Source organism: Salmo salar, chromosome ssa11, assembly GCF_905237065.1.
Source record: "Salmo salar chromosome ssa11, Ssal_v3.1, whole genome shotgun sequence".
NCBI lineage: Eukaryota > Metazoa > Chordata > Actinopteri > Salmoniformes > Salmonidae > Salmo > Salmo salar.
The window spans coordinates 86,972,298-86,988,384 of record NC_059452.1 but is presented as its reverse complement, the minus strand read 5'-3'; the positions used below and the strand labels follow the sequence as shown (position 1 = coordinate 86,988,384).

At 41.3% G+C, this 16,087-nt stretch overlaps 1 protein-coding gene across 2 annotated transcripts in view; it reads left to right on the top strand.

The window, feature by feature from the left end:
* Window positions 1-355: 355 nt before the first annotated feature.
* The window catches only part of LOC106563210 (sodium/glucose cotransporter 1), a 31,657-nt gene continuing 15,925 nt past the window's right edge, over window positions 356-16,087 (top strand). The window contains exons 1-8 of one of the 2 annotated variants that reach the window (XM_014128555.2): window positions 356-632; window positions 11,490-11,561; window positions 12,086-12,190; window positions 12,493-12,552; window positions 12,653-12,757; window positions 12,930-13,035; window positions 14,780-14,860; window positions 15,061-15,272. In XM_014128555.2, the coding sequence (XP_013984030.1) occupies window positions 501-632; window positions 11,490-11,561; window positions 12,086-12,190; window positions 12,493-12,552; window positions 12,653-12,757; window positions 12,930-13,035; window positions 14,780-14,860; window positions 15,061-15,272 (873 nt within the window). In that variant the 5' untranslated portion in view covers window positions 356-500. The remainder of the gene's footprint in view (window positions 633-11,489; window positions 11,562-12,085; window positions 12,191-12,492; window positions 12,553-12,652; window positions 12,758-12,929; window positions 13,036-14,779; window positions 14,861-15,060; window positions 15,273-16,087) is intronic. The other variant, XM_014128556.2, reaches the window with a different exon arrangement.

Below are 16,087 nucleotides of genomic sequence, written 5' to 3'. Positions count from 1 at the left end.
ATATTTTTTATTCTTCTGTATACTCTTTGCTATGCTCTTTCTCCCAGGAGTCCTCAATTCACCTGCTGCCACAGCACTGTCACAGTTTACTTATTTACCTAGAGTGTGATCAATCAGCCCTTTCCATTATGACTAGGGTTGGTGTAATTCTGATAGTGGAGTGATATTTTTTACAGGAATATGTTTCTTTCCTCCAAGTATTTCCTGTTCAGTTGATCATTAATTACCCTTTGTTTGCCATTAAACACATTCTTTGATTTCTGACACATTTGTGAACAATTCAAACATTTATTAATTTACTGCAATGCACACACACATTGGCAGGCAAGCTGACACACCTTTTCATGGTCTCAAACACAATATTAACCAGCAGTACACACACACACCCCTATACCTACCTTTGGGGTCAGTGGTACAGAAGCAACAGTGCAGCAGTAAAGGAAAGAATCTTCATCAACACACCTGTTCTCTGGTCACCTCTGCAGCTCGGAGCAGACAAAATGACACAGGATTATTCTGGGTTCCCCTTAGTTAGGAATGTGTTTAACAATGGCACGGTGGCCCTTAACAACCCGGCGGATATCTCCGTCATTGTGATCTACTTTTTGGTTGTCTTGGCAGTCGGAGTATGGGTGAGTTGCTTAGTCTTTCCATTGACCAGTCTGCAAACTCTTAAACAAATCTGTGTGTATAAATAGTTAACCCCTCAGCAATGATAAAGAGATGCATGGCATGGTTGTTGTCTAATCTGAAGAAAAGTTGGTTGTTTTGTCTATTCTGAATGCGTTAAAGTCCAAGAAACCTTATTAAAAACCACTGGAAGCATCTGGATAGTGTTTCCTTCTGAATGATAATATGACAAAGTCCTTAGATGTACAAAAGTTAAATATGTATTATGATAGTCTACACTTTCGTTACAAAATCATTCAATTTTATTTTATAACGATCCACATTAGCCGACACCAATGGCAACAGCTAGTCTTACCGGGGTCTGACACATACCGAGAAAGACATCACAGACAAAATGCTTGACAATTTACATACATTATTGAAACTATCGCCCATAATAAAGCGTAGTGTGCTGTGATAAACTCTGTCCAATAATTCAATACAGTGGTACAGTAGCTGCATTCATATAGACAATATCGCTATAGTCTATAACCGGTATGGATAACCGACTGAATTATTTGTTTTCACATGTAGTGTGTGTGTGTGTGTGTGTGTGTGTGTGTGTGTGTGTGTGTGTGTGTGTGTGTGTGTGTGTGTGTGTGTGTGTGTGTGTGTGTGTGTGTGTGTGTGTGTGTGTGTGTGTGTGTGTGTGTGTGTGTGTATCAGTTACACATACTGTACATATACATACAAAAAATAATACATACACACAACATTCACGGTCGTCTGTTGTCAGATGGCTTCCACATTTTTTTTAATCACTAGTAGGTTCTTGGCTGGACTGGTGCAGTACACTTGTTTCTACAGATATTGGCCCAATTGGGCTATTGTGCCAGGAACATTATGCCAACGTTCTCCTCAAGTGTAAGCAAGGAAGGTCATGACTGTTGTCAAGTATGAATGTCAAGAAGCCTACACTCATCTACACTCTTACAAAAAAGGAGCTATCTAGAACCTAAAACGGTTCTTCAGCCATCCTCATAGGAGAACCCTTTCCAGAGAGGGTTCTACGTGGAACCAAAAGGGTTCTCCCTATAGGGACAGCCGAAGAACCCTTTAGGAACCTTTTTTTGTAAGAGTAACAAGTGTACTGACCTTTCAGTGAAGTACCTTGACTGTTTCAATTTACGCCCTCCTGCCAAATGGATAATATTGACAAACGTTTAAAACTTCTTTGGGATGGGGGCGGTATTTTGACGTCCGGATGAAAAGCGTGCCCAAAGTAAACTGCGTGCTACTCAGGCCCAGAAGCTAGGATATGCATATAATTGGCAGATTTGAATGGAAAACACTCTAAAGTTTCTAAAACCGTTTAAATTATGTCTGTGAGTATAACAGAACTTATTTGGCAGGCGAAACCCCGAGGACAAACCATCCAGGATTTGTTGTTGTTGTTGAGTTCACTGTGTTTTCAATTGGTTTTCTATGACAGTATATTCCGTCTTAAATTTTATTGATTATTTACGTTTTAGGATACCTAAGGATGGATTAGGAAAGTTGTTTGAAATGTTTGGACAAAGTTTACAGGTAAGTTATTAAATCATTTGTAGTATTGTTGGGCGAGTTGGAACCGGTGTTTTTCTGAATCAAACGCGCCAAATAAATGGACATTTTGGGGATATAAAAAGGAGTTTATCGAACAAAAGGACCATTTGTGATGTTTCTGGGACATATTGGAGTGCCAACAGAAGAAGATCTTCAAAGGTAAGGCATGAATTATTTAGTTTTTTCTGACTTTTGTGTTGCCACCTGCCTGGTTGAAAATGATTGTTATGCATTTGTATGGTGGGGTGCTGTCCTCAGATAATCGCATGGTTTGCTTTTGCCGTAAAGCCTTTTTGAAATCTGACACCGCGGCTGGATTAACAACAAGTTAAGCTTTATTTTGACATATTGCATGTGTATTTTCAAGAATGTTAAATATTTACAATCCTGTAGTTTGAATTTGGCACCCTGCACTTTCACTGGATGTTGGTCAGGTGGGACGCTACCGTCCCACCTAGCCTAGAGACAAGAATGTTAGAATGAAATTGCTGAGCAATACAGTTGCATTTGTCATATTGTTTCAGCTATGTGTGGAGAGTAGATGTGCACACATACATACAGTACTAACTACTAGGGCTGTCAAACGATAAACACATTTAATCGAGTTAATCGCAGCATTTGCTGGGATTAATCACGATTGATCACAAATTCAGAATTTGCACAATTTGAGCTGTAATTTAAGATTCTTTTAAACAAAAAACATTGCAAGAATATTGATGTCTTGATCTTGTCCAAAGTAACAGTTATCAAAATCTGGTAAATTGATAAAACACACTTTCTTTAACTTCAATAGCAGCTTGTTTTGACATGTCATTGTTGTTTTTAGCTGTAGGACTATATACACTACCGTTCAAAAGTTTGGGGTGATTAAAATAACATCAAATTGATCAGAAATACAGTGTAGACATTTTGAATGTTTTAAATGACTATTGTAGCTGGAAACTGAAGATTGTTTATGGAATATCTACATAGGCGTACAGAGGCCCGTTATCAGCAACCGTCACTCCTGTGTTCCAATGGCACGTTGTGTTAGCTAATCCAAGTTGATCATTTTAAAAGGCTAATTTATCATAAAAAATGTTAGCACAGCTGCAAACTGTTGTGGTCATTAAATAAGCAGTAAAACTGTCCTTCTTTAGACTAGTTGAGTATCTGGAGCATCAGCATTTGTGGGTTTGATTACAGTCTCAAAATGGCCAGAAACAAAGAACTGTCTTCTGAAATTTGTTAGTCTATTCTTGTTCTGAGAAATTAAGGCTATTCTATGCAAGAAATTGCCAAGAAACTGAAGATCTCGTACAACGCTGTGTACTACTCCCTTCACAGAACAGTGCAAACTGTCTCTAACCCGAATAGAAAGAGGAGTGGGAGGCCCCGGTGCACAACTGAGCAAGAGGACAAGTACATTAGTGTGTCTAGTTTGAGAAACAGACGCCTCACATGTCCTCAACTGGCAACTTCATTAAATAGTACCCGCAAAACACCAGTCTCAACATCAAAGGTGAAGAAGCAACTCTCTGCCTTCTAGGAAGAGTTCCTTTGTCCAGTGTCTGTGTTCTTTTGCCCATCTTAATCTTTTCTTTTTATTGGCCAGTCTGAGATAGGGCTTTTTCTTTGCAACTCTGCCTAGAAGGCCAGCATCCCGGAGTCGCCTCGTCGCTGTTGACTGGTGTTTTGCGGGAACTATTTAATGAAACTGCTAGTTGAGGACTTGTGAGACATCTGTTTCTTTAACTAGACACTCTAATGTACTTGTCCTCTTGCTCAGTTGTGCACCGGGGCCTCCCACTCCTCTTTCTATTCTGGTTAGAGAGTTTTCAGCTGTGCTAACATAATTGCAAAATAGTTTTCTAATGATCAATTAGCCTTTTAAAATTATAAACTTGGATTAGCTAATACAACGTGCCATTGGAACACAGGAGTGATGGTTGCTGATAATGGGCCTCTGTACGCCTATGTAGATATTCCATAAACAATCTTCAGTTTCCAGATACAGTAGTCATTTACAACATTAACAATGTCTACACTGTATTTCTGATCAATTTGATGTTATTTTCTTTCAAAACAAGGATATTTCTAAGTGACCCAAAACTTTAACGATAGTGTATTATGTATTTTGGATGTTTTCAGTGTATTTGGAACACTTTCAGACAATGCAATTAATTAAAATGCCCACATTTCTTTTCACTAATATGACAAAAAGTTAAGACTCGAGTTAACTGATTTATTCTTACAGTCCTACTAAATACATACAGTGCTGATTGATGATAGACACAGACACAATGATTGACTAACAGAGTCCAATTAAACACCATACACAAATGTATAGAGTAAATTTCATTCATGTATACAAGATGTGCACAATGTGTTATATACGATGTGTACACATACTGTACATACAGTACTAACTACATATAGTGCTGATTGATGACTGACTCAGAAACAATGTTTACACAACTAACAAAGTCCAATTAAATAATACACACAAAAATGTATACAGTATGTAAACTCCCCTTCATATTTATTTGAACAGTGAAGATAAACGTTTCATTTGGCTCTATACTCCAGCATTTTGGATTTGAGATCAAATATTTCATATGAGGCAACAGTACATTTCATTTTAGGGTATTTTCATACATATGTGTTAGCGTTTAGAAATATTCATACCCCTTGACTTATTCCACATTTTGTTGTGTTACAGCCTGAACTCAAAATGGATTAAGTATATTTTTTTCTCTCACCCATCTACACACAATGACAAAGGGAAATCATGTTTTAGAACATTTTAGGACATTTACTGAAGATGAAATACAGAAATATCTGATTTATTTAAGTATTCAGATCAATACTTTGTAGAAACACCTTTGGCAGTGAATCTTTCTGGGTAAGTCTCTAAGAGCTTTCCACACCTGGATTGTGCAACATTTGCCCATTATTCTTTTCAACATTTTTCAAGCTCTGTCAAATTGGTTGTTAATGATTGCTTGGCAACCATTTTCAGGTTTTGCCATACTGTAGATTGTCGAGTAGATTTAAGTCAAAATTGTAACTCAGCCACTCAGGAAAATCACTGTCTTCTTGGTAAGCAACTCCAGTGTATATTTGGCCTTGTGTTTTAGGTTATTGTCCTGCTGAAAGGTGAATTAATCTCACAGTGTCTGGAGGAAAGCAGACTGAACAAGGTTTTCCTTTAGGATTTTGCCTGTGCTTAGCTCCATTCCATTTCTTTTTTATCCTGAAAAACTCCCCAGTCCTAAACAATACAAGCATACCCATAACATGATGCAGCCACCACTATGCTTGAAAATATGGAGAGTGGTATTCAGTAGTGTCATATTGTATTTTCCCCAAACATAACACTTTGTATTCAGGACAAAAAGTTAATTGATTTGCCATATTTTTTGCAATATTACTTTAGTTTTTTATTTCACCTTTATTTAACCAGATATTCCAGTTTACAACTGCGACCTGGACAATATAAGCAAAGCAGTGCGACACAAACACAGAGTTACACATGGGATTAACAAACGTACAGTCACAATAGAAAAGTCTATATACAGTGTGTGCAAATGTAGTAAGATTAGGGAGGTAAGGCAATAAATAGGCCATAGTGGTGAAATAATTACAATTTAGCAATTAAACACTGGAGTGATAGAGGTGCAGAAGATGAATGTGCAAGTAGAGATTCTGGGGTGCAAAGGAGCAAAAAATAAATTACGATATGGGAATGAGGTAGTTGGGTGGGCTATTTACAGATGGGCTATGTACAGGTGCAATGATTGGTAAGCTGCTCTGACAGCTAATGCTTGAAGTTAGTGAGTGAGATATAAGTCTCCAGCTTCAGTGATTTTTGCAATTTGTTCCAGTCATTGGCAGCAGAGAACAGGAAGGAAAGGAGGACAAAGGAGGAGTTGGCTTTGGGGATGACCAGTGAAATATACCTGCTGGAGCGCATGCTACAGGTGGGTGCCGCTATGGTGACCAGTGAGCTGAGATAAGGAGGGGCTTTACCTAGCAAAGACTTATAGATGGCCTGGAGCCAGTGGGTTTTGCGACAAATATGAAGTGAGGGCCAGCCAACGAGAGCATACAGGTCGCAGTGGTGGGTAGTATATGGGGCTTTGATGACAAAACAGATGGCAACATCCAATTTGCTGAGTAGAGTGTTGGAGGCTATTTTGTAAATTACATCCCCAAAGTCAAGGATCGGCAGGATAGTCCTAAGAGTGAAAACTTGCCTTGTTGCAAACAGGATGCGTGTTTTGGAATATTTGTATTTTGTACCAGCTTCCTTCTTTTCACTCTATTAGTTAGGTTGGTGTTGTGGAGTAACTACAATGTTGTTGATCCATCCTCAGTTTTCTCCTATCACAGCCATTAAACTCTGTAACTGTTTTAAATGCACCAATTTGTAAGTCGCTCTGGATAAGAGCGTCTGCTAAATGATGTAAATGTAAATGTTAAAGTCACCATTTGCCTCATGGTGAAATCCCTGAGCGGTTTAATTCGTCTCCGGCAACTGAGTTAGGAAGGATGCCTGTACCTTTGTAGTGACTGGTTGTATTGATACACCATTCAAAAAACACCATTCAAAATGTAATTAATACCAAATCAAATCAAATGTATTTATATAGCCCTTCGTACATCAGCTGATATCTCAAAGTTCTGTACAGAAACCCAGCCTAAAACCCCAAACAGCAAGCAATGCATGTGAAAGAAGCACGGTGGCTAGGAAAAACTCCCTAGGAAAAACTCCCTAGAAAGGCCAAAACCTAGGAAGAAACCTAGAGAGGAACCAGGCTATGAGGGGTGGCCAGTCCTCTTCTGGCTGTGCCGGGTGGATATTATAGCAGAACATGGTCAAAATGTTCATAAATGACCAGCATGGTCAAATAATAATAATCATAGTAGTTGTCGAGGGTGCAACAAGCACGTCCGGTGAACAGGTCAGGGTTCCATAGCCGCAGGCAGAACAGTTGAAACTGGAGCAGCAGCACGGCCAGGTGGACTGGGGACAGCAAGGAGTCATCATGCCAGGTAGTCCTGAGGCATGGTCCTAGGGCTCAGGTCCTCCGAGAGAAAGAAAGAGAGAGAGAAAGAGAGAATTAGAGAGAGCATATTTAAATTCACACAGGACACCGGATAAGACAAGAGAAATACTCCAGATGTAACAGATGTAACAAACTACTGCAGCATAAATACTGGAGGCTGAGACAGGAGGGATCAGAAGACACTGTGGCCCCATCCGATGATACCCCCGGACAGGGCCAAACAGGCAGGATATAACCCCGCCCACTTTGCCAAAGCACAGCCCCCACACCACTAGAGGGATGTCTCCAACCACCAACTTACCGTCCTAAGACAAGGCCGAGTATAGCCGACAAAGATCTCCGCCACGGCACAACCCAAGGTGGGGGCGCCAACCCAGACAGGAAGACCACGTCAGTGACTCAACCCACTCAAGTGACGCACCCCTCCCACGGACGGCATGGAAGAACACCAGTAAGCCACCAGCAGAGAATCCCAGTGGAGAGAGGGGAACCGGCAAGGCAGAGACAGCAAGGGCGGTTCGTTGCTCCAGCCTTTCCGTTCACCTTCACACTCCTGGGCCAGACTACACTCAATCATAGGACACACTGAAGAGATGAGTCTTTCAAAAGCGGCACTAAGATCTAGGAACACGAGGACAGATGCAGAGCCTCGGTCTGACGTCATTAAAAGGTAATTTACCACCTTCACAAGTGCAGTCTCAGTGCTATGATGGGGTCTAAAACCAGACTGAAGCGTTTCGTATACATTGTTTGTCTTCAGGAAGGCAGTGAGTTGCTGCACAACAGCTTTTTCTAAAATATTTGAGAGGAATGGAAGATTCGATATAGGCCGATAGTTTTTTATAATTTCTGGGTCAAGATTCGGCTTTTTCAAGAGAGGCTTTATTACTGCCACTTTTAGTGAGCTTGGTACACATCCGGTGGATAGAGAGCCGTTCATTATGTTCAACATAGGAGGGCCAAGCACAGGAAGCAGCTCTTTCAGTAGTTTAGTTGGAATAGGGTCCAGTATGCAGCTTGAGGGTTTAGAGGCCATGATTATTTTCATCATTGTGTCAAGAGATATAGTACTAAAACACTTTAGTATCTCCCTTGATCCTAGGTCCTGGCAGAGTTGTGCAGACTCAGGACAATGGAGCTTTGGAGGAATACGCAGATTTAAAGAGGAGTCCGTAATTTGCTTTCTAATGATCATGATCTTTTCCTCAAAGAAGTTCATAAATGTATTACTGCTGAAGTGAAAGCCATCCTCCATTTGCGAATGCTGCTTTTTAGTTAGCTTTGCGACAGTATCAAAAATAAATTTCGGATTGTTCTTATTTTCCTCAATTAAGTTGGAAAAATAGGATGATCGAGCAGCAGTGAGGGCTCTTCGATACTGCACGGTACTGTCTTTCCAAGCTAGTCGGAAGACTTCCAGTTTGGTGTGGCGCCATTTCCGTTCCAATTTTCTGGAAGCTTGCTTCAGAGCTCGTGTATTTTCTGTATACCAGGGAGCTAGTTTCTTATGACAGATGTTTTTAGTTTTTAGGGGTGCAACTGCATCTAGGGTATTGCGCAAGGTTAAATTTAGTTCCTCGGTTAGGTGGTTAACTGATTTTTGTCCTCTGACGTCCTTGGGTAGGCAGAGGGAGTCTGGAAGGGCATCAAGGAATCTTTGGGTTGTCTGAGAGTTTATAGCACGACTTTTAATGCTCCTTGGTTGGGGTCTGAGCAGATTATTTGTTGCAATTGCAAACGCAATAAAATGGTAGTCCGATAATCCAGGATTATGAGGAAAAACATTAAGATCCACAACATTTATTCCATGGGACAAAACTAGGTCCAGAATATGACTGTGGCAGTGAGTAGGTCCAGAGATATGTTGGACAAAACCCACTGAGTCGATGATGGCTCCGAAAGCCTTTTGGAGTGGGTCTGTGGACTTTTCCATGTGAATGTTAAAGCCACCAAAACTTAGAATATTATCTGCTATGACTACAAGATCCGATAGGAATTCAGGGAACTCCGTGAGGAACACTGCATATGGCCCAGGAGGCCTGTAAACAGTAGCTATAAAAAGTGATTGAGTAGGCTGCATAGATTTCATGACTAGAAGCTCAAAAGACGAAAACGTCATTGTTTTTTTTGTTTTTTTGAAATTTGCTATCGTAAATGTTAGCAACACCTCCGCCTTTGCCGGATGCACGGGGGGTATGGTCACTAGTGTAACCAGGTGGTGAGGCCTCATTTAACACAGTAAATTCATCAGGCTTAAGCCATGTTTCAGTCAGGCCAATCACATCAAGATTATGATCAGTGATTAGTTCATTGACTATAACTGCCTTGGAAGTGAGGGATCTAACATTAAGTAACCCAATTTTGAGATGTGAGGTATCACAATCTCTTTCAATAATGGCAGGAATGGAGGAGGTCTTTATACTAGTGAGATTGCTAAAGCGAACACCGCCATCTTTAATTTTGCCCAACCTAGATTGAGGCACAGACACGGTCTCAATGGGGAAAGCTGAGCTGAATACACTGACTGTGCTAGTGGCAGACTCCACTAAACTAGCAGGCTGGCTAACAGCCTGCTGCCTGGCCTGCACCCTATTTCATTGTGGAGCTAGTGGAGTTAGAGCCCTGTCTATGTTCGTAGATAAGATGAGAGCACCCCTCCAGCTAGGATGGAGTCCGTCACTCCTCAACAGGCCACGCTTGGTCCTGTTTGTGGGTGAGTCCCAGAAAGAGGGCCAATTATCTACAAATTCTATCTTTTGGGAGGGGCAGAACACAGTTTTCAACCAGCGATTGAGTTGTGAGACTCTGCTGTAGAGCTCATCACTCCCCCTAACTGGGAGGGGGCCAGAGACAATGAATCGATGCCGACACATCTTTCTAGCTGATTTACACGCTGAAGCTATGTTGCGCTTGGTGACCTCTGACTGTTTCATCCTAACATCGTTGGTGCCGACGTGGATAACAATATCTCTATACACTCGCCAGTTTTAGCTTTAGCCAGCACCGTCTTTAGATTAGCCTTAACGTCGGTAGCCCTGCCCCCTGGTAAACAGTGTATGATCGCTGGATGATTCGTTAAGTCTAATACTGCGGGTAATGGAGTCGCCAATGACTAGGGTTTTCAATTTGTCAGAGCTAATGGTGGGAGGCTTCGGCGTCTCAGACCCCACAACGGGGGGGATGCTCAAAGGGATATTCAATGTCTGCTTTTTTTCTACCCATCTACCAATGGCAGCCCTTCTTTGCGAGGCATTGGACAACCTCCCTGGTCTCTGTGGTTGAATCTGTGTTTGTAATTCACTCCTCGACTAAGGGACATTACAGATAAATGTATGTGTGGGGTACAGAGATTGTATCTGTGGGGTACAGAGTAGTCATTCCAAAATCATGTTAAACACTATTATTGCACACAGAGTGAGTCCATGCAACTTATTATGTGAGTTGTTAAGAAATGTTGTACTCCTGAACTTATTTAGGCTTGCCATAACGAAGGGGTTGAATATTTATTGACCGAAGACATTTCAGCATTTAATTTCTATTAATTAGTAAACATTTCTAAAAACATAATTCATAAACATCTAAATTTAATCCATTTTAAATTCAGGCTGTAACACAATTTTTGGGGGAAAAGTCAAGGGGTGTGAATGCTAACCTCCACTGTTATTGGTAATGGTGAGACATTAGCATGCTTTGTGCCTCCGTAAATAATTATGAGTGAGAAAGTTACAATAATCTGTAATCATGGTAGCATCCACATTAATGTAGAAGTGGTCACAAACATATTATATTATTTTTTACAATAGAAGTGATGTAGTCATTGCGTGCTAGGAAAATGGGACCAAATACCAAACGTTTGACTACTTTATTACACTAATTTGTCCAAATACATGAGACCTTCAAATGGGGGGACTAGATACATACAGTGCTTTCATTTTTAAACGGTAGAACAGATATGTATGAAAATACCCTCAAATAAAAAGTTATATTCTGTACTGTCCCCTCACATGAAACATTTGATCTCAAATCCAAAATGCTGTAGTATTGAGCCAAATTAAGCATTTTAGCTTAATTGTCCAAGTAAATACAGAGGGGGGTGTACCTCTACAGTTATATATAACTGAAAGAGGTGCTAACTACTGTATTCGTGTAACCACAAGGTTATTGATTCCTGGCACATGGATATAGTATCTCAAAACAAGTCAATGATCCCATCTCCCTTTGCAGGCTATGCTGAGCACAAACCGAGCCACAGTAGGTGGATTCTTCCTGGCAGGAAGAAGCATGGTGTGGTGGCCTGTGAGTAAAAGTTCTCTCTCAGGACAGTTTATTACGTATTATCTCAATAATACATTGACATTCGAATGCATCCATCTCTCTCTACTTTGCTGGCCACTGTTTGTGACACTGGCCCTTATTTGGAAAGACACACCCTGTTCTCCTGAACTATCCCAATACTTGCCTGTATTGGAAATGTCCAGCTCATAGTTAAATCAGAGAAATTATGTTATAAGGTCATTATGTTTTATCTTGTTGCATTGGAGGTCCACAAATACTATGCCTTTCATTTTAGACTGATCGGTTCCCAATCACCGAATAATTTCACCATGACACGTAGTGCCTAACTTAATTTCCTTCTATGGAACTATGGACTTGGCAACCCTTTCCCTATTATCCTACATGGCATGCCCTTTGCTGTTGTAAATGTTCCTTTATGAATGAAGTGCTCCTCAATGACTTTCCATATCCAAATACTGTGAAATAATACAACTACTTTCTGTATAAATTGTTAATGAATATTCCTCCCTCCTTCCTCTTTCCAGATTGGGGCATCTCTCTTTGCCAGCAACATCGGCAGTGGGCATTTTGTCGGCATTGCAGGGACTGCGGCTGCAGCTGGAATTGCTATTGGCGGATTTGAATGGAATGTGAGTGGCAACGTCTAAAGTAAATACCACGATAACCTCTTATGCAAACATCATCATAGAGTCTGACATCTGATATTATCACTCATCTCCATCTCTATTGCACTTTAATTGTATAAAAGGTGATAAATAAATGATCTATACATTCTGGGGCTGATACGCCTGTAGGTTATTGCGTAAATGTGACCATATGATCGATATACTTGAGCACAGCAGTGGATGAAAGCAGTAACACGTCTAGTAAAAAGGTGAATCTGTCATTTTATGAATTCCCCATCTGAGCCCTTAGAATATGTGTTTTTCAGGCCCTTGTGGTGGTGATCATTCTTGGATGGCTCTTTGTACCCATTTACATCAAAGCTGGGGTGAGGACAACTTTTTGTGTTATTAGAGTTGAATTAGCATTTTACCAAGCCATTTCAAGTGCTATTCTAACGTGTAATCACGTATACTGGATGTGTTTAGGTGGTGACCATGCCAGAGTACTTGAAGAAGAGGTTCGGAGGGCAGCGCATCCGCATCTATCTCTCAGTGCTCTCACTCTTCCTCTATGTCTTCACTAAGATCTCAGTAAGTTACTCATATCTCTGTTCATTGTATATCGCTGATGTTCAGTCCATAAAAAATGACTAGGCATGTACAATAGCCCCATTTAGTCCATATAAACCCTTCCATTGTCCCATTGATAAAAACTCTCCTCTTTCTTTCTCTCTCTCTCTCTCTCTCTCTCTCTCTCTGTCAGGCGGATATGTTCTCTGGAGCCATCTTTATTAATCAGGCTCTGGGGCTGAATATCTACCTAGCTGTGGTTCTCCTACTAAGTATCACTGCTCTATACACAGTCACAGGTATACAGTACTTATGTATATGCTCCACTTAGTGGTGGCTAGTGGCACTTTAAATGGGGAGGACGGGCTCATAGTAGCTGGAGTGGTCCTCCCTCACCAGCCTCCTCTGTCACTTATATACTATATAACTGCATATATAACAGCGATATATAACTAATTCACTGAGAGGAGCCCTAGATCAACTGTGTCCCTGTAAACCAATATGGAGCTCTTATCTGTAACGCTAACTGACCATGGCATCCTTTTTGACTGTATTTGAGTCTTTATAACAAGCCATGTCTGATGACACATATGCCCTCCTCCAAGGCTGTTTATCTCCTGTGCATCATGGGTAATTAGCCATACTCCCTGACATAACTTTTTTGTTCTACACTGTAATGATGCATTAATGCCTGGAGTTTACTGGCAGGCCATCCCAGACTGTCTCTGTATAGCAGGGTTTCCCAAACTCGGTCCTGGGGCCTCCCATGGGTGCATGTTTTGGTTTTTGCCCTAGCACGACACAGCTGATTCGAATAACCAACTCACCGCCTCCTGAGTGGCGCAGCGGTCTAAGGCACTTCATCGTGGTCTTGCGTCATCACTACAGCCTGGGGTTCGTTCCAGGCTGTGTCGCAATCAGCCATGACCGGGAGTCCTATAGGGCGGCGCACAATTGGCCCAGTGTCGTCCAGGTTAGGGGAGGGTTTGGCCGGGGGTGCTTTCTTGGCTCATCGCGCTCTAGCGACTCCTTGTGGCGGATTGGGCGCCTGCAAGCTGACTGGGTTGTCAGTTGAACGGTGTTTCCTCCGACACATTGGAGTGGGTGCTAAGAAGTGCGGCTTGGCTGGTCATTCTTTCGGAGGATGCATGACTCGACCTTTGCCTCTCCCGAGCCCGTTGGGGAGTTGCAGCGATGAGAAAAGATCGCAGTTGGATGTCACGAAATTGGGGAGAAAAAGGGGGGTAAAAATCATTAAAAAATAAATAACCAACTCATCATCAAGCTTTGATTATTTGAATCAGCTGTGAAGTGCTCGGGCAAAAACCAAAACGAGAACTGAGAGGGGGTCTGGGAAGTTTGGGAAACCCTGCTGTATAGGATTGGGTTTAGTAAACCCAATCCTATAAATAGAGTGACTCACAACATCAAATACTGTGATGCACATGTGATAAATCAATTATTTTGTGATAGAGTCAACAGCAAATGATGTGTGTACTATTATTAATTGTTAAGGGCCTCATTTTCAGTCTGCAAGGCAGCCCTCGCAAATGTATCTACATGTATGCCACCGTGTCTACTCTGTTATCATTGTGCTCATATGAATATCAATGACCTACTGTATATTCATGTACAGCACTACTGAGGTGGAGTTATTACATTTTAGTCATCTAGCAGATTGCTCTGGATAAGAGCGTTAGTGTTAAGTGCCTTTGCTCAAGGGCCCATCGACCGATTTTTCATCTAGTCAGTTCAGAAATTTGAACTAGCAACCTTTTGGTTACTGGCCCAACGCTCTTAACTGCTAGGCTACCTGCCACTCATTGATTTTTTTATGATAGATAAACATCAAACGAGCAACTGGACCATTAAAATACTATCCCTTTTGACCATGGGCAATCATTACAGTAAAAAATAAAACATCACATTTATAGTGTAAACGAGTACTACAGGGGCTTTCCACAGCTTAGTCATGTACAACCCTATATGAATAATGATTGGTATTGTATTGTGCTGTATCTCACTAAGTGTACTGTACCTCAGGTGGACTGGCTGCAGTCATCTACACAGACACTTTGCAGACCATCATCATGGTTGTGGGATCTTTCATCCTCATGGGTTATGGTAATGTCTCTTTATGCATCTATGTCCCTCATGCTGCCCGGTCCCTCTTTTCCAGTTCCAATAACGCTATATCTCTTCCTCATTGTCGTCCTCCTGCTAATTATCTGGCCCCTGTCATTCCTATTTCTACTTTTAGTTCATTGCTACTGCTAGTTCATCTGTGATCCCAGTTTCTAACCCTCTCCTGTCTGTCTCCTCAGCCTTCAATAAGGTGGGAGGTTATGAGAACTTCCAGGAGCACTACATGATGGCCATGCCTACTCTGACAGGGGTCAACATCAGTAAGAGATGCTACACCCCTAGGCCTGACTCCTTCCACATCTTCAGGGACGCGGTGACAGGGGACCTGCCCTGGCCAGGCCTGGTGTTTGGTCTCACTATCCAGGCCACCTGGTATTGGTGCACTGATCAGGTAGCCTACTGCTCAGGAGGGAATTAACAAGTCTAACACCCTCTCTCCCTCCTTCATTCACAGGACAGGCACGCACTGACGTCATATATATACACTTGTACATATGCACTCTACCACTCCCCACACTAATTTGTGCATCATTATCATGGCCACTTTTTCCAAACAGCTCTAAGCTTGTCTTAGCTTAAGTGACTACCTTATGAAGAGAGGAACACTTTTAGTTCGACCCAAATGCGTTCTCACAGACTAAGATAAGATTAAGAGCCAGGCACACAGGTGACTGTGAACAAAGAACAGGATGTTGATTCACTCGCCACTCACACACGGTAAATACACGAGTTGAAACAGACTATTACATCAGCAGAACTCAAAGCTTCTCTTTTTAATTTTTAATTTTATTAAAACATACAATCTACCTGCAGTGAAGCTGCTCAACATTTACATTCAGTCATCTAACACAGGTATTCCCAAACTGGGGTACGCGCAATGCCGTAGGGAGTACGCCAAATAAATATATATATTATTTTAAACAACAACAACAAAAAATCTTCACATTTTAAACATTTATATTTTCCAACGGGGCTATACATTTGGGTGAGGTTTTTTTCTCGCCTGAGTAGGTGTCACGTCCTGACCCTAGTAAGATGTCATTTTCTATAGTAGAGTAGGTCAGGGCGTGATTTGTGTTTTTCTATGTTTTCTATTTCTATGTTTAAGTTCTAGTTTTTCTATTTCTATGTTGGGGTTGTTTGTGTTGATCTCCAATTGCAGGCAGCTGATCCTCGTTGCCTCTGATTGGAGATCATATTTAAGTA